The 25,710-nt window shown below is 40.6% G+C and overlaps 1 protein-coding gene across 1 annotated transcript in view; it reads right to left on the bottom strand.

Moving 5' to 3' along the window:
• The window catches only part of LOC109487224 (E3 ubiquitin-protein ligase MYCBP2-like), a 212,734-nt gene that overhangs the window by 58,720 nt on the left and 128,304 nt on the right, over positions 1-25,710 (bottom strand). Inside the window, exons 6-18 of the mRNA XM_019791210.1 lie at positions 18,775-18,913; positions 14,875-14,999; positions 14,480-14,545; positions 14,063-14,159; positions 5,617-5,687; positions 4,863-5,004; positions 4,344-4,420; positions 3,732-3,936; positions 3,021-3,188; positions 2,379-2,531; positions 1,744-1,861; positions 1,277-1,363; positions 731-882 (exon numbers count right to left, since the gene is read on the bottom strand). Of these exons, the coding sequence (XP_019646769.1) occupies positions 731-882; positions 1,277-1,363; positions 1,744-1,861; positions 2,379-2,531; positions 3,021-3,188; positions 3,732-3,936; positions 4,344-4,420; positions 4,863-5,004; positions 5,617-5,687; positions 14,063-14,159; positions 14,480-14,545; positions 14,875-14,999; positions 18,775-18,913 (1,600 nt within the window). The remainder of the gene's footprint in view (positions 1-730; positions 883-1,276; positions 1,364-1,743; positions 1,862-2,378; positions 2,532-3,020; positions 3,189-3,731; positions 3,937-4,343; positions 4,421-4,862; positions 5,005-5,616; positions 5,688-14,062; positions 14,160-14,479; positions 14,546-14,874; positions 15,000-18,774; positions 18,914-25,710) is intronic.

The raw sequence follows: 25,710 nt of genomic DNA, 5'->3' as shown, positions 1-25,710 counted from the left end.
CTAACTAGGAAGCGATTTGCAATTGGCTGATTTGAACCTGAGCCTCGAAAAGGTTAATTGGATGGGTGACTTGGACACAGGCAGAAGCAATTGTGGTGGTCAAGAAATAGCACTGTGCAATTTGATGAGAGAGTTTCATAGTTTTTATACTGTTAGTTTCTTAGAGAGCTGATTGGTACAGGTCAGGGGAGGAAAAGATGTTCACACTGTTTTGTTGTCGGGGCATGCCAAGGTGCAAGCAGCAGAGGGACATTTAGAAGAACTTTTATTTTTATTCTTGGCAGTTTTTCAATTCTGAACTATACGATAATCATGATACCTCCTTCAGACTTGTCTACTTGATCAAGTTGCTAGAACTTGGATTTGGCAGCAGTGAGCCAGTGATAGCCACTGATTTTTAAGTGTATGTTTAACACTTTTGCAGTCTGTTTGAGTCTTTACCTTAGACTAATACTCAGTGGCTACTAAGTTATAGAAAACAAACTTTTCTTGTACTAGTCTTGGTCGAGACTAGGTCACTCCGTGATCGAGGCGTACAGTGAACATCGAAAATTTGGAAGTATGTGTTTGCTACCTTTCAAAAAAGTCACTGATTAATAAATATTCTTACTACTAACTGTTAATCTATGCCATGTATTTGACTGATGAACTTCTTCAAGAAAGATATAGAAAACGATTGCTCTGCCCTTGCTGTTTGCACCCTGACAAGACCCCATGCGTGACCCCTGACCTATCAACACATCGACACAGCCGGGCAATAACTTCTTGTACTGGTCGAGCTCCTTCATCTGGGCCCGTCTGTCGGGACTGTCCTCACCTGCGCACGACTTACAGATGCCACACTCACTGCAGCCAGAGTCTCCTGACCCACAGCCACACGCCCTACAGGGGGGGGGGACAAAAAAAAGGAATAAATGAATTATAGAATGTAGAATGCTACACAGTGTATTCTGTATCACCTGTAGTCCCAGCCTGGCCAAGGCCAGGGTCAGATCGACCAACTGCCAAAAGTTATCCTACTCATAGGGGTTTTGGAACCATGCAAGGGTACTGTTGAATACACTGTCTTTCATTTATGCCTTACCCATCTAAGAAAATACACAGTGAAATAAGTAAAATTTTGGTGTTCCTATAAGCTATCAAAGCTACTGTAACTACAGTAGATTGTAGAAATACTGGACCTTGAACCATTTATTATAATTGTTGTTTTGTGATGATGACGCAAAGATTGTCCTGTTACAACAACAACAAAAATAACAGAAAATGTTTTTCTTACGTTCCAGGGTTCCTGCCTGGCATACCACTGCTGACACAGCTGGCTCCGTACCCGGTACACTCCCCGCACACCGTACACACCATGCACCTAACAGGAGTAACACAAATCAGTAACTGTAATCTCGGAAAATAGATTCATCAGGTTGGCATGATATGAGGGTTTTCTTTTACACAACCGATCTTGTCTCTTACCTTGCTAACATTTCAGTGTCTATCAGACACCTTCGTCAGAGCTTTTGCCGCTATGTTTAAGCCTTAGTGTATTTATATAACTGTAACAGATAATACTGTTACAGTAGATGTAATGAGTCGACAACTTTGATTTTAATGTCCTGTCCTTTTCTGACATAGCTTCTTGTCCTTGTCCCAAAGGTTAGCCCTTTAAAATAGTCTTGTAACCATAGCTAGGCAACCCTGGTTGTCTTTTGTACAGCTGAAGCAATAAAATAAAAACAAAAATAAACAAACCTCTCCATCTTCCAGACATGTGTTCCGGGCGCGCACAGGCTCGGGTCGCTCGCCTCCTCTGTAACGTCCTCGTCGTGGTCGTCTTCTGCGCCCACCGCCATCGCTCCGGCCGACGCTCCTGGAGTCAGAAGGTCATGGTGTTATTGTTGCATCCAAATTCTTAGTGCTTAGGTCACAATTACACTGGTGCCCGTACAAGGTGCAGCCCCATAACGGGCTCCGAAATCAAGAGGACACCAGCTGTTGTGGTCATGATTAAGACCCTTTTACGTTAAAAAGTTAAGTGCTAACTCACAGTAGCACTAACCAGTAGGGGTCTTGGGGTGTTACAGTGGGCACCTGTGAAATGTCCTGGTTACAACAAATATAAGAAATATGACACTATGAAAGTGTTGGTAGTTACATGTTGAGTTTAAAAGTTTTAACCACCTTGGTCTTCTTGAATAGACTGACCCAGTGAGATAGTGACTGATTAAAAGCTCTAGGAGAGAATAATCCTTTAGATTGGAACAAAAGTTAAAACTTTTTAAAGTTATGTTTAAAAACATATACCAAATTACATTCAGGAATTGTTAATAAGCTTAAGCTAGCAGCTTTTGATTTGAACAATGCAAGAGTAAATCAGTAACCCTGACCTTCCTTCTGCTGAGGCGTAAAGTCCCTGCCACACTGTCCCTTGTTGTTCACTCCGAACGTGAACACCTCCCCCTTCACAGTCAGCACACAGGCGTGGGCCTTACCCAGCGACACCTGGGTTACTGCCTCATCTTTCAGGTCAGAGATCAGACCTAGCGATGGAACACAAACAAACATACACATCACAATACATACAAAAACAAGAAAGAGATTTCAGACTTCTGAGTATGCCAGTAATATTTTTGTTTTTCCCAAATGTGGAACTGTGGAGGGGATGATGACTTGTATTATACCACTTCCTGAATTCCTCCACATCCTGCCCACTTACTCCCAACTGGGGGTGCTGGGCCACCTTCTAGGCCACTAGAGGCTGCAATCGCTGAGGGACTATTAAGTAACCAAAGATTTGACAGATCGCTCAACTGACTTCATACATAAAGAACAATGTTTTGCAAGGTTTTTGTTAATCTCTTAATTCGCACATTTACATCTTACATCATATTCTATCATTATCATACTCCAAAATGGTTATTAAATCAGGGGCTACACAAAAAATCCAATTTTGGCCACTGTACAGTCACTCAGCAAATCCACCATCTATAGTGAAAAGGGGTCTTTTTCTGAAGAAGGGGATAAGTTACCTGTGGTGGTGTCTGCATACGCTGTATCCTTGCCGAACATGTACAGCTCCCCCTCCTTAGTGACCACGGCACTGCTGCCCACGTTACAGGCGCTCCACACAACGTGCCTCCCCTCAAGTTTTATCATCTTCTTCGGCTTCGATGGCTTCGGCTGACGAGCTCGCTTCACTGTTCAGGCCACAAGCAATAAAGTTACTAGGGTAACATTTGTAAAGCAAACACACAATGTTTACCTTCACATGCATTGTAGTCTACCTCAACAAACTACTGAGATGAGATGTTGAGATGTCTCACCAAAAGTGAGTGAGTGTGTAACTGTGCCTTAGTGAGAGTGTGAGTGATTGTGTTTGAGTGAGTGAGTGACTGAGTGTGTGAGTGAGTGTGTGTGATTGTGTGTGGGTGTTTGAGTGAGTGAGTGACTGAGAGAGTGTGAGTGAGAGTGTGTTATTGTGTGTGGGTGAGTGAGTGAGTGTGGGAGTGAGAGAGTGTGAGTGAGAGTGTGTTATTCTGTGTGAGTGTGTGGGAGTGAGTGAGTATGTGAGTATGTGAGTGAGTGTGTGTGTGTGTGTATGTGTTTGTGTGTGTGTGTGCGCACGTGTGTGTGTGAGACTGTGTATGTGCGCGCGTGTGTGTGAGTGTATGCGTGTGTGTGAGAGAGAGTGAGTAAGAGTGAGTGTGCGAGGTATGCAAATAAAGAACTGAACCCCCCACCTTGGTCCCCGTCCTCTCCCCTCCTAGCCGTGCCGCAGAAGAAGACGCTGCCGTCGTCGGCCACCAGCAGGCCGTGCACGCCGTCGTGCCCCATGGAGCACTGCACCACCCGGGGAGACTTGGTGATGGGTAGCTCCGCCCACTTCCCCAGGGCTGGCCCGCCCTGCTTAATGCCCAGCTGCTGCGACTTACCCGTGTACAGCAGCTGCACAACAGAAAGTAATTTCATTCAGGTTAGTAGGACATAGGATTTGTGGATTTTCTTTCTCACCTGCTGAAGTTTCGATGTCTATAAGACACCTTCCTTCTGACTGGAGTTCTGCTTCTCGCCACAATATGTACCCGATGTAGGTGGCGCTTTTGAGGTGAGAACTCCTGTTTAGAATCTCTCAGGAAAGTGTCTGGCAGATATCGAAACGTCAGTAGGTGAGATAGTACGGGTTGTGTATGAAGATAATCCCCATATTCTAGCAGCTACACAAGTTTGAAAACAGAGTGTACCATTAGAAAGGTAACAATTGTAAACATACTGCAAAAGATTTACCTTCACATGGTCTATAACCTAACAAGCTAACACCACAGGGTGTCTGCTACAGCATCAGTGCTACTGACCTTCCCTGATGTGGTTCTGATTATTGCAATGTCCTTTCCACTTGTCACCGACACAACCTCCTCATCAACACCTAAAGCTGAAACAAATGGGGGGAAAACTTCATAAACCAGTCCAGCAAACTTTTGGGGAAAGTGAATTGCAGAAAAGCATCATCATGATAATTTTTACTAGTCTTAGGACATATTGAGATAATTATGGACAAATTGAGATGATATTATCTCTGAGTTAATCATCTTCTATAGGCACTCAAAACTTATGTGTGACAAACAAATTTGGCCTTCATCATGAAATCTATAGTAAGTATTCAGAAAAGGCTCAACAAATAATTAAACGCACAAAATTCTAAGTAAATTTTGTTTCACATCTAAACTTTGCTTTTCTTCTTTCACATCTTCTTTGACTTCAATGCAAGGAAGAGGTAATTTGAGCACTACTCCCCTTCCTTTGGCATAATACAAGTACCGAAAGAAATACAATATGTAGTCTGGCTGCAGACATTCTTTTTTCAAACAACTCACATGTGGTGTGTAGCTCCTGGTTTTGGTCGAAGTTAGCCCAGCCGCACAGATCCAGGCACTTCCTGGCCAGCCTGAGCGGTAACTCGTGTGTGACCGGCATGGGCGAGGCCAGCGGGTTATAGAACCGGACCAGGAAACTATCCTGAAGGCACAGGGAGAAACATTTAACAGTTAAAAAACAGCAATACTTGGGACAAATGCAGAGGTTATCATTATCAGACGCATGTCATGGGTCACGTGACTGCCCTCCTCTTTAGCTGAAGAAAGATGGTGGATGTCGTCTGAAAGCTCCTACGCTTACAGAACTTTGTCGTGCGTTACAGTTTAAATCCTTTCTTTTACTATAATTTTTGATGCTCTAGAATTTTCAAGCTGGTTGTGACAGAACTAACTGCTGACAAACATCTAAGGCAGCTTAAAGGTTTACAGGACATACACACGCCTATCCCAAGAATGACTTCAGTTTTTCGTGTGTACAAGGATCGCCTACTAGTAACAATATGTCACATGGTCCTAAATCAATTCAGCTAATTTACTGTAAAGCTGTGTTAAAGTATGCTTTATTTACTAATCATTGGGTTCTACAACTATATATACAGTTACTGTTACATTTGATAATGGTTGTAGAAGTAATAATGCTACAAAAAACAATGATTATATGATCAAGGAATGGGAGATGTTTCTTCAACAAGGAAATACAGGTAACAACAGGCTGTGACAATTTTTATGCGATATCATAAGGGAAGATTCTCACTTCTCTATCTGCAACAATCTGCCCAATGTTCTCTCCATCGGTGAAAAACACTTTGCAGCCTCTTCTGGTATCTGCAAGGTATAAAAAATACAGTAAGTTTGATTCACAATAAGTTATTGTAGATGTCAGACTTCCTGGAATAGTTTTGGATTTTCGTGACCTTTAAGTTGACCTTGAAAAGTTTACAGACCTCTGGTAAGTGTTATGGGAACTGTGGATGGGATTGTACATCAGATTCTATAATGTCACTTTGTCGAGTATCACACCACATCTTGAAGGCACATGTTGGGTTACCTTCTGGTGACCTCCCTATCAATCAACTGTCACCTCCCACCCACCATGTAACCAAAAGCAATTAGGACAGATACATACAGATCCATAAACCCAACCAACCAAAACAATACTTCCATTCCGCGAAGTAACAACAGAGAGTAACTTTCTTACATCACCAAAAATAATTTGTGATAAAATTTAATTTGTGATAAATTATAAATTTTAAAAAAACCTGTTTGCATCAAAATGCAGTTTTTGCACTAGAAAAAAAGATAAATGATGAAGCAACTACATGTACATGTTGACTAAGTATTGAAACTTCAAATACATTTGATAAAATTAATGTTCCACTTTACTTTGCCTGGTAAAGACTGCTAGTTGCACTCCCAAAGCATTAACAGTGATAGTTGCGTAAGACAATAACAGTTATATCATTTCCCAGTACACCTCAACTACATGAATATCCATCACACTCAGGTCAACAAATGCACATCCTTTTAACAACACAGGGAGAAAATCATCAGAATTGATTCTATAATAACTTCATTTGTCACGTCCCCAGCGAAGAACTTTCTAATTCTTCACAAGAGGTTGCGAAGAGCAACTCACGAGAGGAAACGTAAAAGCATATGTATAACATACAGCGGGTCTCCAAGGAACAAGACAAGAAGATTACGCTGACCCTCCGCTCCTTAAGGAATTGGTTCCCTCAGATTACACGAGTAAGGGAGCAAGTAAGGTCAAACACTGATTGCGTCTGCCATAGGGGATATCGATTCTGGGGAAAGATACAATACACATGCAGAGATACATCGGTAACTATTAGTCCATACCGCTTCAGGAAATCCCTGTAGGAACTGAGACAGAAAACATTTGCAGCAGACTGCTATATGTCACAAACTCCTCCGGGGGAAGGCAAGTGATCATTCTACAGCTTCTGAAGCAAATTGCGGAACTGTAGACCAAACTATTTTAAAGCGTGCACCAACCAGCTTTCAATAACATCTCTGATTGAATATGGGCAAAGTGCAGTACTATTTTGCAATATCCAAAACATATCCTTAACCAAGCGACTTTCAATTACATCTGAATGTATATATGGCTACTGCTTCTGTAGCAAATTGCAAAACTGTAGACCAAACTATTTTAAAGCGTGCACCAACCATCTTTCAATAACATCTCTGATTGAATGTAGGCAAATTACAGTACTGCAGATCAAACTATTTTGCAATATGTCAAAACGTGCACCAACCATCTTTCAATAACATGTAAATCTGATTGAATGCAGGCAAACTGCAGTACTGTAGACTAAACTATTTTGCAATATCCGAAACATATCCTTCACCAAGCGGCTTTCAATTGTATCTAATTGAATGTATGGCTACTGCTTTTGAAGCAAACTGCGGAAATGTAGACCAAACTATTTCAAAATGTGCACCAACCAGCTTTCAATAACATCTCTGATTGAATGTAGGCGAATTACAGTACTCTACTGCAGACCAAACTATTTCGCAATATCTGAAACATGCACATATCCTCAACCAAGCAGATTTCATTATATCTGATTGAATGTATAGCTCCTGCATACTTTCCACCTAAACCTGATTCAAGCTAGCTTACATATAAATTGGATGGCATCTAATCAGCAAGTAATGTTGGTGCCAAAATTGTGCATCAACTTTTAGTAATATTAAAGAAGGAAACCACAAAAAATGTTACAGAAATTCAGACAAAAAGTATGAGTAGAGTGGAAATAATTCCCCAGCTGAACAAAATATTTTTTTTCAGACAGAACTAGAAAGATAGTGTTGCATCAAGGAATATAACCTCCTTGGTTGCATCAATGTGCTTTCATCAGGAAAGTGAGTGGCAGATTATAGCAACTCTTTCAGACAAAAAAAAAACTTTTGACGTGTGCCTTTACCTCGTGATACAGCCCTGCAAGTCAGTCTTCCAGTCTCACTCACTCACTCACTCAGCTCCGCATGCCCCTCCTTCCAGTCTGGATATTGCATTTCATAGAGAAGAAACCTGTCTTCTACTTCAGCCAGCAAAAACCTGACAGATACCTCGGGCCATCTCAAAGCTAAGCAATGCATTGAATGGGATGCAATATGATGAAATGTGCACCAAGTGCCTTTCAATTATATCTGATGAAAAGCGATGTATGCATATCCACCTAAATCTGATCTAAGGTACTGTACTATTATACATGTAGTTAACCTGGTACATTGTTATTAAAGGGTTAGAAAATCATAATTTTTTGGTTATTTTTTTGTTTTTCCGTACTTTTTTCTTTTTTTGAGGAAAAGAAAAAACTTTGACAAGTGTGCCTCATGATACAGCCCTGCAAGTCAGTCCTATAGTGTGGATAATATTGCATTTATATACAGACTAAGAAGAAGCCTGTCTTCTTCTGTAGCCAGTAAAAACCTGACAGATACCTCGGGCAATCTCAAGAAAGCCGAGCAATGCATTGAACGCTCAGCATGCCAGCCCACAAGGTTGCTGTGTCTCAACTGATCAAACTGGCTCCATTCCCCACATGAAAACAACATTTATCTTGATCTCAAAGAGCCGCCGGCGTCACGGCCCGGTACAGGTGCACTTAGGCTGGATACAGGCATCATGTTATACACAGGCCTGGGGGAATCTGGATCTATTCACTGACAGCATCCTAGTATATAGTCCAGTAATGTAAATGATACTGAAAATGTTGATTTATCTATCATATAACAATTAAGAATATATTACTAAGTTTGTTTGTTGAAAATATAGTGGATGCCTGCTGAATGGAGTGAGATCTGTCCTTGGTGCTGAATCTATAGGGCTTCTCATGATTTGAACAGGTATCATGTTATACACAGGCCTGGGGGAATCTCGATTTATTCACTGACAACATCCTAGTATAAAGTTTCAACAGTTTATTCATTAAAACCAGCCTCGCAGCCTGTATAAAAACATGCTGAATAACACTGATTTTTTTTACAGTTGATTGTCTGGCAAATACAACTTAACATTACAATACATACAAACACACAAGCAAAAACATTATAAAAAGCCTGACATGGGCACTAAAGTAAAGACCAGAGCGTCCTTAGAGTCTTACTGTGAAGACTTGTTAAACAGGCGTATTGCCTTGTGTAAGAAAGAGTTTTTCAGTCTTCTTGTATGGGCTGCTGGTACTGTCCAGTACTATATAGTCCTGTAATGTAAATGATACTCAAAATGTTGATTTATTTATAATAAAACAATTAAGAATGTATTACTAAGTTTGTTTGTTGAAAATATAGTGGATGCCTGCTGAATGGAGTGAGGTCTGTCCTTGGTGCTGAAACTATAGGGCTTCTCATGCTTCTGATGAATGAACCATTGTATCTTCATGAGAAATTAAAATTATGAGATGCTCAAATCATTTCTGACATCTGTTTCCAATAATAAATGAATTGTATTAAGTTCATTTGTATCCACTTGTTTGTAGTTATAAGTTACAAGAGTCATACTTAATTTGTTGTGTTGACTAAGATTAAAATTTCTTCTTTAACATTTAGAAGCAATATCAAAGCATATTTAAAAGAGAAATTTAGATTATACTACAGCTGTGGGGTTAGGGTAGGCAGCAGTCAGCTATAGTAGTCTTTATACCATATTTCCAGACGGTTCTGTCCAGTAAATCTATGCAAAACAACTTCATCACACTGCCAGGCTACACAAAAGTGGGTGTTGAATTCCCAACGAGGCTCTTCATGCTCCATTAAATCAGTATTGCTCAGTCCATTAACCACAAATGCTGATTTCTATAGAAACCATTATACAGGCAAGGGATTTTGAAATACTGCAGCCCAGACTATACTATTGAGACTTGCCATTGTATTATACAGCTACATGTAGTATCATTACAATAAGTAACTGTTAATGATACAAGTGTCTGGTTTTTGTCAGTATATGGTACACCTGTCAGGAACAACGGTGTCTAACAATAGGTAACATTGGAACAGTGATTCTTCTATATTTGAGTCTGGGCTGAATGGAGTTTTACATTACAGAAAAGACCTTGACCGTCTACGTGAAAATAAATGGAATCCCATTTGGAGTCCTACATAGTAGAGCACGTCAGCAGAATGTACTTCACCTAGTACACAAAACCAGTAATGTATTGTGTATAGCACTTTGGCAGTAATACCGGCTATACATCTGATACAGATATACAGACAGATACTCATGTATCTATGGATGAGATGCCGGCTACAGTTTTCTTATGTGTCCAAAAAGGTCTTGTCAGCAAGGTACAAAATTCTGATGCAATGATGACCAAAATTCCAGACTTGATCTTTACTAGCACAAAATCTTCATAAGGCCACACCAATTTAATTTCTTGGTTAACGGATTTGCCGCTTCATTTTTTTTCTGATTTGCAAATAAAAATAAAAATTCAGAATCAACTGCAAAATGCTCATATTTTGCCCTGAACAGTTGAAAACAGTCCTTTTCTTACTACTTGTTACAGTCATTCCATCTTTCAATGCAGTGGTATCATTAAAAGTTCAAAATTCATTGTTTAAATTTTGAACCAGCCTGGTGTGTTGACTTCATGACTCCTATCGTACCATTTTGGGCCAAATAGCATGCCTAGGCCTGTTTTTATTTTAATTTTTTTTTCGCCCGCCCGCTCCATTATTTGTCTAGAAAAATCTGTTAATCAAGAAATTTAATTGGTGTGGCCTAACAGCACCCAAATACACCTGTAGCCCTTCCATCTATATTATCAATGACAAAAATGTAACAAAGCCTCTGGATATGCTACCTTCTTCTTGTAAAGAGTGCTTGACCCATACTGGACTAAATCCAAGTATTAAGAACATCAGCTTTCAATCCACAACCCTGCCACAGACACATCAGCCGTGCCATCTGTAATTGTTACTCGGGCAGGGCTGGAAATACTGGGTGATGTGCACCTTAGTGCATCCAAAATTGGAGTTGTGCATCTTTTTTTCCAGTGGGTGCACTGGTGCACCTGAATATTTTTGTAGGAATTTTCATTGGAACATTGGAAGTGTATAATACCGGATATTCTTGGTCTCAAAGTACCAGAAAAAAAATGAAAATCTTTGTTGTAGTAATGTTTAAGATTTTGAAGTTAGCTCTCATTTTAGATTCAAGCCCAGAAGAGGAGCAGTAAGATCTGCAATTAGGTTTTGTTTCATATGGTGCACCCAAAAAATTCTTTGTGCACCTAATTTTTCAGGTCGGGTGCACCAGTGCACCTATTCCTAAAAATGAATTTCTAGTCCTTACCCTGCAATCTGTAATAATGTTACTCGGATGCAGTCTGGTGAGATCCTGGCCTGAGACTGATTATAAGTACTGCCCTGGTGCAGACCAGTCCAGTCTGTTTCTTTATCATTATCTCACAATCTACACATACCTGTCGGAGCTCAAGCAAAGAGCCATCACCAAGCCTGCGGGTCCTTTGGCCCAGGAAAAGAAGCGTTGAGTTTCTGGTTTCCTGACTCAAGCAAAAACCTGACTCTGCATGCCAACTCTAGCCTGTTTTCGGGGGTCGACCAAGGACATAAAATTTTCAATCAGACATCTGAATTCGAAACCTTCTGAAACATTTTTTTCACGCATTTTCATAAACAATTTTTTTGGAGGGATAAATCAGATGAAATATTTGAATGTTCCCTTCCCCACATGCAAACAGAGGAGTGGGTCCTGGAGACAGCCCTTGTCCTAATGCATTTCACTTTTACATTATGGTCTAACTGTACTTGTTGGATTACTTAAGTCAAAATCTAAAAAAAAAATAATTTATAAAAATTGAAGAAGAAAAAATGTAAAATAAAATAAAATGAAATTTGATTTTAAAAAAATTTAAAAAGAAAATTGACCCCTTTTTTTTCAGGACCAAAATCTGAAAGTCAAAATTTTTTCTTAGGCCTTAGACTGCAGAGATACCACAACTGTCATTACTCATAGCATTGGGGGAGATTTCTAAGACAGAGGCACCCACTGATGATCATTACTGCGGCTTGACAGATAGACGCAGTAATCCCTGAACTTATCTCACTTCATTGCCGTGGGCAGTCTTTACGCAGCAGGAGGGGTCCTGACAAAGTGCTCTCCCGTAGAGCGCATCGCAAGCTTCGGGGCGAGATAAGTACAGCCGGGGTCACTGAAGGTCATCTGGACGGACTGAAAACTTTAGTCTTATCAACTTAAAGGTCAGTCTGGCTGTTTTTACCTGGGGCGGAACACTCAATTAGTTACCAAGCTCGGATCAGCGTTTCTCGACGTTAATGTCCTATTTCTTAGGAGTAGGAGACTTAATCACACGCTTTTTGGAGCCTAATAACCGAAACTGCAGATTCTAGTTCTGTATTGTGTATCCGTATTTGTACCTGTATAGCCGATATTACAGCCCTTCGTTGTAACACACCAACATGTATCTGTATAGCCGATATTACAGCCCTTCTTTGTAACACGCAAGCTTCTGGATCTGGATAGCTAGTACAACCGCCCTTTGGTGTAACACACCAGCTTCTGTATAACACACCAGCTTCTATATAATCATAATATTAGCTGGACCTCACATCTCAAACTGAAGAATGTAGAACTCCTTTTTAACCTGAGTCAAGTGAGGAAATAAGACTGGTATAAATTGCCTTTTCTAAGGACATAATGAAGGGGCATGACAGGGATTCGAACCCAGAACCTTCAGATTCTGAGTCAACAACCTTAACCACAAGAACAGCACCTTAAAGTTTGGGCCACCTTAATTTGATCCTCTCACAAATCAAAGGATCTTTCCCCTTTTCTGTTTAGCTGGGCCACAGCTTTGATATTAGATGTTGTAACTCAACAATATCATATTCGAAAAGGTTGTTACACCAGGACTGACTGGCAGAGATATCAGGAATGACTCTGTACTTTACCGTTTTACGATCCATGTAAATGGCTTGGTATCCATTTGCAACAACGAGACCGCGTTTATCATGACTATAAAATGCAACATTATGTCCACGAAGTCAACTGACTGGCTAAGGTCAGCATGCTTACACTGTGCTCTGTGAAAACCTGTCAGCTTAGACAGTAACTGATTTGACAAAGTCCGACAAAGGAGGCGTAAACCCTGTCAGAGATGATCGATCAGACTTTGGGAGACAAGAGTGTCTTGACATTTTTCACAAATCAAAGGAGAGGGGTACAGATAAAAGACGTATAACTGGGCAAAGAAATGAGAGAGCCACAAAACTACATTCTATACCTCTGATGAAATTGGCCACTAAATCAAGTAACATCTGATGATATTGGCCACTTAGCATACTCTTCTTTGTCCAATGATGCACTGTCACAGTGACAAATGAATATATTTCAAACTTATTTTTATAGAAAGATCTCTGAAGTGTGGTGTGATCTATAACCTTGAGGTGATGTGGCTCTTTGGGGCGACCAGCTTTACATCCCATCCGAGGGGACGTCTCTAACTGATTCTAGGACTACACATTTTCACCTGATTTAAGTGAGGAAATAGATTTAAAAAGCCTTTTTCAAGGACACAACACTGGGGCCTGCCAGGGATTTGAACCCAGGACCTTCAGTCAACAACCCTAATCATAAGACCATCTTGCCATCTTACCATCTGACCAAAGAGAATTATTCAAACATATTATGTAATCCAGGGACTACGATGTAAATGAGAACCTATGTAAATTTGTTCACGCTTGTTTCAAAAAGAGACAAGAGATCCTGTAATTATCGATGTAGCACAGTAATGTAGCACTTGTTCCTCCTACTCTTATACCTCAGTTACCTAACATAGTGCATTAAGCCCATGTAGGACGTGAATATAAATAAAGCAGATGGTTTGAGCGTAGGGTCAAAGAGGTGGTACACATCAGAGCCCTCTCCCGTTCTTTAATTTAAACTGCAACCAAGGCCGCCACCGACTACTCCCCATCTACAACACACTCGTCCAGTCATGTGACCTTTCAACCCCCAGGTCACGTGATTGCCCTCGTCATTAGCTGAAGAAAGAAGGTGGATGCGGTCTGAAAGCTCCTACGCTTATAGAACTTCTGTCGTCTGTATTAGTTTTAATCCTTCCTTGTACTATGCAATAAAGTTCATTGTCATCTCAATCTTTTTCATGTGTTCATGACCAAAGCCTGACCTTCCAGTTCCACGGCGTGCTGTTCCTCCAGTGTTTCTGTGTTGACGAGCACCAGCGAATTAGCAGCATGACATCTACTCCTGAAGAACAGCTGGCCCTAAAACAATAAAACATCACGTTTTGTTGTTGTTGAAGAGATTCATTTGTCACGTTCATATCATGCTTAGTAGAATATTCCTCAATCAGTGACGTTTTTATAAAGGTAGAAAACACGTACCTCAAAATTTTTTATGTCTACTGTACATCTTGATCACGGAATGACCAACAGTAGTCACGCGAGAACACGAGACCAGGTCCAACATATAGTTTGTACTAGACTGTTGTGTTAACCTGTGTAAACATGCGAAAGTCTTCAATATTATGATTTGTATAATTCTTTAGATTGAAGACTTATTGCTGCAAGGTAGCCTACTCTACCTTAGCATATCCCAGCCAGCCTTTCTCCTTTGTATGGAATGCTGGGTTGGCAGCATACACATGACCCTGCAACAAATTAGCAAAAGAAACAAGTTGAACATAGAACAGCAATTCCTGTCACAACCCCGTCAATCAACAGAAACCAAATCTCTGCCCATCCAACTCTAATCCTTCCTACTCAGGACAAAATACATACACATTTATTTAATATTTGTTTCTTTTAACAGGGCTAAACACACTGCTTTTCAGGCGTGCCCTGTAGGGAATAACACAAGGAGTGTTATTCCCATGAAGGGAATAACACAAACATGAATCCGAAATAAAATGGAGTTCAACGCATAATAACAATTGAAAACATGAGGTACTTAATATTATATAAAGTTAGGGACGCTTACCTTGATTGTCCCACTGTACCCAGACCCAATTTTGTACAACCCCGACAGACAGTGTATGTACAGATAGTGTCCATCACTCTGTATTGCACTGTAGGAAGACCTGCTCTCCTCAAACTCTCTGGCAACTGGAGGGAAAAAAACAACACATTTTTACTTAATCGTTAGACTGAAGATACAGCCAACACTACCCAATTATCAAGGACAAACCTACATTTAACCGCGACGGGGGTTGACATCATCTACCAGATACCTTTGACCCAGTGTTGACATCACACTTTAAAGAAGCCACGTAACAAGCCTCACTGGGTCAGTCTACTGAGGAAAACCAGAGTGACTGGTCGAAAGCTCTAGGTGAGGGAATTTTTTGTGTTGAAACAAAAGTTTAACTTTAAACAAGGGCAAACCCTATTTAAGGATTATACAAGACAGTGTTTGCCAGGCCTCAGTCAGTTTACGAGCGCGAAAATGAAAAATTGAGAAAAAAGTTATGAAATCTAAGTGGTCAGGAAGGTTGAGCACATCATGACTGAACACAAACGGCAATTTTCTGTACCAAAAAGTGAGTTTCTTTAATATATCTTTATTCTTTCACATCTTCTTTGCTTTGACTTTGGAAGACTTCTTGGTGCAAACATTCAAGTGGAATTTTGAGCCCTGATTCCCTTCCTCTGGCATCTTCTTTTTCCTTCAACCTCTACTGCAAGTTGTTTCTTGGAAATGGAAGAAAATCGATGCACATACGGATGTCATCCATAATTGCGTCAATGTGTGATGTGGCCTGATATAGAATGCCCATTCTCTTTGCCACTCTTACACAAGTTTGGGGTTCACACAGGACGTCATCTACACATTCAATCAGTTTTACGAGACCTGGTACTCTAAATTCCCCTGCACCCTCCATTTGGTGCAGCCGGCTCCAAATCAATGACATGTTCCAATCATTTCCGACTCTAATCCTGGCTGTAAATTTTGCAGGGCGATCAGAAGATGAGGTTAGGAAAAGTCCTGCCCACTCATCTGTTACCGACAGGAAGAGTTGACGCAATCGTCAGGCCACACCAATTTAATTTGTTGTTTCTCGGATTTTTGCAGAAAAAATATGAAGCAACAGGGGGAAAAAAAATAAAAACAGGTCTAGACATCCTATTATAGCCCTAAATGCTACAAAAGGAGCCATGAAGTCAACAAAAACGACTGGGTTAATATTTAAACAATGAATTTTGAACTCCTAATCAAACCGTTGCATGAAAAATCTGTAACAAGGCAGAAGAAAAGGACCTTCCTCAACTGTTGGGGACAAAATATGAGCATATTTGAGTTGATTTGGAAACAGAATTGGTTTTTTTTTTTGGCAAATCAGAAAAAAATGAAGAGGCGAATCCGTGAACCAACAAATTGAATTGGTGTGGCCTTATGTTCAGACTCGCAGTTTGGCTGTCTAATGGTGCATGGATTCTGACATATCATCACAGGGGAAGACTTAGGAGTATTCAGAGCATGACTAACTTTTAGACACTGAAATTACCATTTCATCAAATTGAATACAACATTAGAAGGCTAAGTATATGGTACTACCGGTAGTACAGATTTTCAAAAGATACAATTCGGTAAAGCAATGAGTGCATTTTTTATTAAATGTTGAGGTTGTGGTTCAAAACCAGATAATCTATATGCACTTGATGAAGCAGCAGAAAGTGATTTTAAGTTCATTTGTTTGTCTGTTTATTCATTTAGAGAAAATTAGAAAAGCCAAGGACAAGAAGAAATGTATAAAATACAACAAAGTGCAGCAGTGCAGGAGGGATGAAACTTAAAAGTCTTATCCTAAATCCTTTAAAAAAGTCCAATTTTTTTTCAAAACATGTTTCCTATCTTGCTATAGAATCCTGTAGAATCTTGATACTCTCCTATACCTCAGGTAAACTAGGTTAATAGAGATGCCCGATGTTCCATGAAAGAAACACAGTTAGGAACCCTCCTGTCAAACCACATTCACAATCACATCAAACTTCACATGACCTTTGACAACAATGCAGGGTGTGAACTCAGGCATAGGGAAATAAAACGTTGTGTTTCCAGTTACAGTCTAAAAATAAATTTCAGACTTCTCAGAAGTAGTTAGTTTTTGCAACTGTGAAGCTAACAGAGTGCCAGAAAGTGTTTAAGGACTGTGGAGGGGATTGTGTGCTGTAATAAAGTATTATACCAATTCCTAAAGGTGCTCAAGCAACTTCCCTATCAATCAAATGTCAAAATCATCTCCCACCCATGCACAAAACTTTAAGCAATTAGGACAGGCAGAGAAACCCATCAACTCAGTCACCCAAAGAATACTTTTGTAGCTTGATGCAAAAAGATCAGAATGAAACTGTTGATTATAAATCTACCTGCTTATGTCATAAGGCAGTTTGGTTTTGTTACATCTAGGTTTTGTCTAGTTTATTTATTATGTTAGTTGAATGATTAATATTTCCTAAGTTTAAAGGAGAACATTGTACAAGCCTTGCAGGCTTCTTTTTTCCTCCTGCACACTTCTTTTTCCTTTGTTTTGCATACTTCTTGATTAATGTTTGCCTTTTTATTGGTGCAAATAAATGAATTTAAAAAAGGCCCCAAACCACCAAAAGACTTGTTCCTGCCCTCCTTGTCTGGAGTGAGAAATGTTTATGGCACAGTAGTGAATGTTGCTGGTGAGATTGCTTCTTGTTCTGCTCTGATTTGCACGACTCTGATGAAACCCATAGTTTATGGGCAAAATATAGTCAGCAGGGACCTACCATTTACCTACCAATTTCCTACATATCTGCTCTGCAACTGATAATTCAATTGGCTGTTGATTTTCTGTTGCATTTTCTGTTTCAGATGTTTTAGCGTGTTTAATTGCAGAACCAGTTGTGCAGTGTTGTGTGACAGCGCGGTCACATTTCTCGTTGGTTGTTGTACAATTTTCACGTTGAAGAGTTTTCAAGCAGGCTGTCAGAACGAATTGCCAGCAGGGATCTAAAAAAGCATTTTCTGTCACAACACAGTCAAATTTGGTACCACGTGTATGAAACCATGGAGAGGGACTTGGAAACAGTAAATCTGAACTGGAATGGACTGACGAAAGCTAGTGGATACCAACTGAAACGTCTGACGTTTTCAAAATCATATCCAGTTGCTTGAGTAACTGCTTTTTGGCTAAACTGGAATGATTTAGGGAGACTAGCTTTTGACCAAACTTGCTGGAACGCTCAGACTGCCTGATGTGCCAAAAGACACAGGAAGCCCCTAAGTCTAAGTCTAAATCTATGCACAACATTCTGAAGAATTCCATAAGTTTGCAATTATACAATAACCATACCACCAATGTGACTGGAACCTTTCTGCCTACAAGCTCATTCTATAAATAAATGTATGGATCAAGTCAATAAATGACCTTCAGGACGGTAACCTACATTTTTCTATGCTAGCTACTCCAAATTCCTGTTGTCATGTAACCTGGATACAACAGTGACCTACCTTTTTCTAGGTTCTCTAGTTTCCATGTGTCAATGAGTGACTCCCTTCTCCAACCCATTCAGGTACAGAACTAGGGTATATGTGCATGTGTAGCTAGATAGGCATGGTTCTAGATACAATAACAGTGAATCTAACCTATTTAAGCAAAGAACTAGACAGGCATGGTTCTGAATATGATATCGACCTACCTTTGTTGAGAGGTGACTCCTTTCTCTAACCCATTTATTGCAGGCACAGAACTAGGGTGTATATGTACATGTGTAGCTTGATAGGCATGGTTCTAAATGCAATAGTGACCTAATAGTGATATATTGCATGTTCTGAATGTGATATTGACCTACCTTTTTCTAGCCACTCTAATTTCCTGTTGTCATGTAACCTGGCACAACAGTGACCTACCTTTTTCTAAGTTCTCTAGTTTCCATGTGTCCACGAGCGACTCCTTAGTGATGCCGCAGGAGAGCCAGCTGGGCTGGTGAGGTTTGCCCAGCAGAACTGCCACAACACTCCTCTGCAGGGAGGATAGGATAGAGGGGACCTGCACAACAACAATGTTAATCAATGTTAATTAACTAATTAACCATTTTTAATTGCACAGTGACACAGGACATTTTGTTTATGAAGGGGCAAAAATGTCTAGTCTATGCTTTTCTTCGGTCTGCAAGAAAAAGATTTTGTCCACAAATAAGGTTTTTTTCCTAAGTATTTTTGAGATCTGTCTGATGTTGTTACAGTACTATTTTCAACTTTCTCAATTTGTTTTCATTAAAACAAACTGTCATGATCATCCATATACTTTGGTTTTCCCCACAAAACATATGCACTTGTTCAAAAATCACATACAAAACATAGGCAAGGGTTGATATCACAACACAGTATGATTTTACATTAGATATCATAATTCATCCAAAGGAACAGCATAATGCAACAACAGTTATCAATTCAGCACCATGGACAGGACTTACAAATAGACATATTCTTAATTTGATTCTTCCATTGAATATAAATTGCACTATTTTTCCCACAAGGTTGTGTTGGTTTTAGAAATTAAGGATGTGACACCAGTTCTGGGGTACTGTATTCAAAAAAAATTGTGCTTGTCAAAAAGAGCTACGAGAATTATTGATAGTACTACAATGAACCTGTATACACTGTGGAGGTCTTCTCTGTCAAAACCAGTGGAAGATTAGCTCTTCAGTGAGCTAAACTGGTTTGAGATCACTTACACTTGTTCACCTTTATTTAGATCTCAATTCCCCACAATTCTCTATTCCCAGTATAGAATGTTTCAGTAAAATTTTGAAACAATGATTTGACCTCTGATGACCTTGGGTTGACCTGAAGAGGAGTGACCTCTCCCATCCCCCTGGACAGAACGTCATTAACAGGCAGAACCAGATGACCTGTAATGCCTGCCCAGCTCTAACTAATGGACCACGAGCATTAAGTAGGGCAATTCTGGATCTACAATAATACATATTTGGATACTTTGACTGCTTCTGTCCTGGTTATGTCCATAATAAGTATGAATCCTCTTTCCATATTTCTCATAATAAATATAAATCACCATTTTTATATTTCGTGTAACCTCTGATTGACATCAAAAACTTGTACTGTAGCGGAATCTGACATCATACAGTCATGTATCTGTATCTGTAAAGCCGGTATAACTGCCTTTTGGCGTAACACACAGAACATGTAGTTCTTAGATCTTGCCAATTGTTACTTCTGGGTATGAAAATATTGTTTTGGGTGTTTTTTTTTTAGTTTGTATGTTTTGTGTCCTGACAGAGTACACAAAACATTACCCAGCACATGGGTAGGAAAGAATGACTGGCCACAAGACACAAGGTAAAAAAAGTTAACAAAATTTTACCACAAACCATCCACAAGCACAGAGTAGTTTCATCAGGTTGGTAAGATACTAAGTAAAGAGACTGTTTTTACACAACCAAGTCTTTTATTCAGGCGACGTTTCGGAGACCATCTGTCACCTTCCTCAGGGCAATTCTGACTGGTTGACAATGCTGCAGTGCAATGTGAACTAGTCATACAGTCTTCCAAAACCTTCACAAAAACAAAACACCTCCCAGACGTCTGAAAGCACCAATTTCTTACTGATGTGATGCTATATATTACCCTTCTTTGTATCAGACCTCAAAGATGTCTGTTCTACAACAATATTTGGGTGGGTCACATTTTTACGAGAGCCATGAATATCCCTACAAATTTTGGCATGTTAGATGGGTAGGGAAGAATGGCCACATGAAAAAAAAGTTCACAAAATACGGCCACAAACCATCCAAACCTCCACAGATTATATCCTATTCTACATCATACAAATTCCAGAAAATTCACAAAAACCCAAAATACTTCCCAACAGTATGAAATCTCTGAATTCTTGCTGATGCTTTGTCTAAGAGCTCAAATGATTTCTGCCCTACAAAAATGTTTTATTTCTGCTCTACAACAATGTTTTATTTTATGACACAGCCATAGATATCAATACAAATTCTGACATGTTTGATGCTGTCAAGAACATTGCTTTAGTCATCATTAAGTGACAGTCGAGGGTGGCCTTTCAAAGAGCACTGATAAAACGCAGATGGAAGTGCTTGATGTGATAGCAATTCCCTTCTGAGTTTGTAATGGGTGCTGTCAAATTAAGGTTCCGATATCATCAGTATCTGATGAAATGTCATGCCATCACACGAAGTAAAACAAAAAGCAGCAGCACTTTTTAAACATGGGGAGGTCGTGAGTTCTAACCCCGGCAGGGTCATACAAAAGACTTGATACAAACTGGTACACACTTCTTTCTCTGCTTAGCACTCAGCACATATGAGAAAGAGTGTGGGGAGGTCAAACACACAGCACTACCAGCGGACTAGCCCCCTGCTGTAGTGCCTTGCACAACTGTGTGTCGCCCAAGGGCTACGAAATGGAGATGGGCACCACCCTAGGCTCTGCATAAGAGCACGGGAGACCTTCTTCTTCTTCTACTTTTAAACAAGAAATGTGAGATTTCAGACTTGACGAAGCATTGGAGTGCCACTTATGCAATCCTCCACTTCCTGAATTGCCCCATGTTGATCCTAAAATGCTGGCCCCTGTATGGAGCCATTTCCTTTGACCTTTTGACCTGTCATTCTGCCTGAGTGCCACCCACATGCTGTCCTCCTACTCTCATCTACGTCAAAACAGACACAAACTTACAGATCAGCCACCCAAAACAATACTTCCATACCCTTCAGGCACTAAAGAACTACTTGAACCTTATGTGGTTTCCAGCATTATTCACATGGATGCTCTTCAATTACATCGTTGCCTTTTTTTTTTTAACAGTCTATGCCATGCCTTCAAGTACCAGAGTTATCAACTAAGTATCGAAGTGTTCAAGAATTCATTCTTTCCTAGAACTATTGCTGGAACTCACTGTTACCAAATACAGTAGGGATATTGTCATTAGATAGTTTTAAACAATGTCTAGAGTTAGATGTTCAAGGGTTAGGTGTAACAAGTTGTTCGGTGTAATGTAGCCAGCTGCCGCAGCGCCGCGTGCCTGAAAAGCTGGTGTGTTACGCCGAAAGGCGGTTATACCGGCTATACAGATACAGAAGCTGGTGTGTTATGCCGAAGGGTGGTTATACCGGCTATACGGATACAGAAGCTGGTGTGTTACGCCGAAAGACGGTTATACCGGCTATACAGATACAGAAGCTGGTGTGTTACACCGAAAGGCGGTTATACCGGCTATACAGATACATTATTCACATGAATGCTCTTCAATTACATACTTGCCATTTTTAGCATACTATAAAATACCAGCAGCAACAGAAAGATCTCCATACAGAGAGCAGAGAGGATGTACGTGATTTAGCACATCCGAGTCACCAATCCTGATAACACATAATGGTTATCCCGTCAGAAAACATAAAATCCGCCGTACATCACTCTCCATCACAGGTCGTAACACCATCGCCCCCCGAACAGATGAGGAAAGAGCAGAGCAGAAGCCCCTGGCTGGGCTTAGCAGGGCGCTGGGATTTAGGTTGAGGCATTATGACCATTACTTTCATGTCCCACTGAGATTAAAAGCTATCATCAGGGCAATTCGGTTCCGCCAAGCCCTCCTCCATGACCTTCAAAGATCCTACCTGCCCTACCGTAGCGAAACGGTTACCGGAACAATCCGCCGTGCCGGCTGCGCGAGAGCCAATTTTCAATCACAAAAGCTGGCCGGGAAATCAACCCTATATTGGCTTGCGGTTTGAATCATGTTCTTTTGCGATGCCCCTTGTAAAACCACAGTGTGGGCTGGAACCCTGCCAGTGAACGTAGACAGGCTCCTGTACGTGTGTGTGCGGCGTGGTTATAGCCCGTTTGATGACAATATCTGCCGACAACATATGCCCGAACATTTGTCAACATCAGGCCGCTCTGTACTCCTTCACGGCTCATAGGTCATCTAGAAGCGATCATATCACAGATGGCCTGCACTGCATTCCATTTGGCAAAGTTCGTAGCCTGACTACATCATGTTTCTGGCAGCTCTGTAAGGTTGGCCAGACCAGTAGCCTGACTACATCACACTTCTGTAGCTGACGTCTAAAAGGTTGGCTAGGTCCCTAGAGGCTTGATGGCTAACACCTGTGATGTCATGAGAATTGGGAACTTCTTAATCCTGTCTTAATCTTGAGAGAGAGGGAGAGAGAGAGGGAGAGACAGAAGGAGGGAGAGAGAGGGAGGGAAAGAGAGAAAGAGAGAGGAAGAGAGAGAGAGGAGGGAGGGAGAGAGAGGAAGATAAGGAGAGCTAGAGAGATGGAGAGAGAGAGGGAGTGAGAGAGGAGACAGGAGAGAGAGAGAGAGAGGAGAGAGAGAGAGATGGGGAGAGAGAGAGTTGCTGAATCAGGCTGTCTCTTGTGTTTCTCCCATGTGACTATTTTTTTCTCTTCTGAATCATTAGTTTTGTCTTGAATCATAGAACACATCCAGCAAACAAGGAGGCTTAGTCATCTGTAGCTAGTATGTGACATGCACTGTAAATGATCGCGACAAACGTTCTTCCCCAGAATTAACATTCATGGAGGTTTCATGTCCCGCCGAGCGTCCGGGGACAGAGACCCGGATCGAACGTGACATTTAGATAGAATCAGATGCCGTTTGACGTAATGAATGGTTCTGTAATGAAACCTTCATCACAAGGAAGCATTCAGGTCGTCCGATGGTGATGGCACTTGATTATGAGGAGCGGCTCAGCTTAAGGGCCGTTTGCTGCACAACAATTTACTTGATGCTTGATCCAGATTAACAATTAGTAACCAGCGCGTCGGCAGAACGTACAATGCCTCAGCAAATTTTCTGTGGTTTTCATTGGATGTTACAAAAGGAAACCAAGGGAAACAGGGAGCTAAAAAGACTATGCTTTTGTCAAACTTAGATTAGAACATCTGTTTAGACAACCATCTTGGAAGAATATACGATGCCTGCGTCAAACTTTTCACGGTTTTTGTTGGATACTTGGTCAACATTGCATCAGAATTTTTTACAATCTACGAGACTGTGTATACACCATTTTTCCTAGGTCATTTTTGATTGGCAGATGTACTTTCTGTATACCAAACGGTGAACTGAAGTGATGACATTGAGAGCTTAGACATAGTTATATATCTGTGCTATTCGGGGACAGTATGCATATACATCATGAAAAATAAATGAATATATATATATATATGGCAAGTACATAAGGACATAAAAATTAATTGTCAACTGTGACATCTGCATGTAATCTGCGTTTTCATACGTCTTACAAGTGCAGTGGCTGCCAAGTCCTCCGGTCCACCGGAGAAACCCTATTGCCTTAGGTTCAGCGTTAAGTGGGGTGTTACTCAGTCTAAGAAACTACACTCATGTCGACAGCTCTACCACACAGGCAACGGGCCGTACATTGTAAACCAGCCCAGGGGTTACAGCTTCCATTATAGGCTCCTGCCCCGACACTTTTCTTCCCATTATGGGGAAGGAGGGAGTTGTGAATTCTCCTTACGGCCCCCTTGTCGTCAGGTTTTATTTGGAGGTGGTGGTGGGAACCGTATGTGGTATATTTGGGAACTGGTACTTAATGAAAGGGGGTGTACAATAACTCTTACATGTAACCGCTAACAGTATCTTAGGCCATAAGACTTTGGCCTGGGTGGTATAGATCAAAAAAGAACTAAGAGCATCTGTATTTCTGTATTTTCCATCTGTATGACTGTAAAATGCTAAGGAATCTGGCACAAAAAAGGTCCAAGGTCAAAAAGGGGGAGGGGGGCATATGTTTTTCTTTTCTACAACTGTTACATAGTTTCATCATTGGGCCCAATTGGCTTTCTTTGGCCATTTATTACCAGTATTAATTTTCTTTAACAAACAATATGTCAAGCAATAATACAATATTGGACACAAACTAATGAATGAGTACATGACACAAATTACTACCTGCACTGCTGGTGTTTTCTCCTCAATCAATGCTAACTAACAAAGGGGAAGTCTTCTTGTTTTCTTCAGCACAGTAAAAATCAATGCATGAAATAACTTGAAGATGTCCCTTGGGACGCATCAAATTTGCCCCCAGTACTCTGTGAACATTAGGCACTGTATTCAGAATTTCAACCAGCTAGGTTGTGTTACCATGTTTCTCCCACTCAAGGGGAAAGAAGTCTAAATCAAGCTCTGTCAAAGCTGTGAGGCCAAGCAGAAAAAAGGGCCCTTCCTCCATCAGGGCTCAAAATACTGGGTGCACATGCTCCTTAGTGCAGGTAAAATAATGGAGCTGTGCAGGTATTTCTGATGTTTACCTGCACCTACAAAGCTGCACTGGTCCATGTACTGGGGTTATACATACATGTACAATGTAGGTTTATGGGGATTTTTATTTGCTGCATTGACTGTTAGTGTTACCACCTATCAACTAATAAAAGAAAATTTTAATGAAGGTAACATGTACAGTTTCTGAATAGTTTTAAGTGTAATCCATACTTCTTCGAGACTGAGTGGTTCAGGTAAAGTCTGTCTGGTGCAGGGTAAATTTCCAATATCACCTGCATCAGTGAAGGTACATGTATGTGGAAAAAAGAGCACGTCGGCAGAACGCACTGCACCTGCACGAAACCCGTAATGTATTGTACATAGCACTTAGAAAGAACGTCTCATATAAATATAAGGTTGTATTCGCGCATATAAGGAAAACATTTCGTCTATAGTTTCCAAATGTTATGTCGGAAAAGATATCCTCTGCAACAGGCAAAATTCTGATGCAATGTTGACCAAAAATCCACCAAAACTGTGAAAATA

Source organism: Branchiostoma belcheri, unplaced genomic scaffold (genome assembly GCF_001625305.1).
Source record: "Branchiostoma belcheri isolate BF01 breed outbred unplaced genomic scaffold, Haploidv18h27 scaffold87, whole genome shotgun sequence".
Classification (NCBI taxonomy): Eukaryota; Metazoa; Chordata; class Leptocardii; order Amphioxiformes; family Branchiostomatidae; genus Branchiostoma; species Branchiostoma belcheri.
This window is presented reverse-complemented; position numbering and strand designations above follow the sequence as displayed.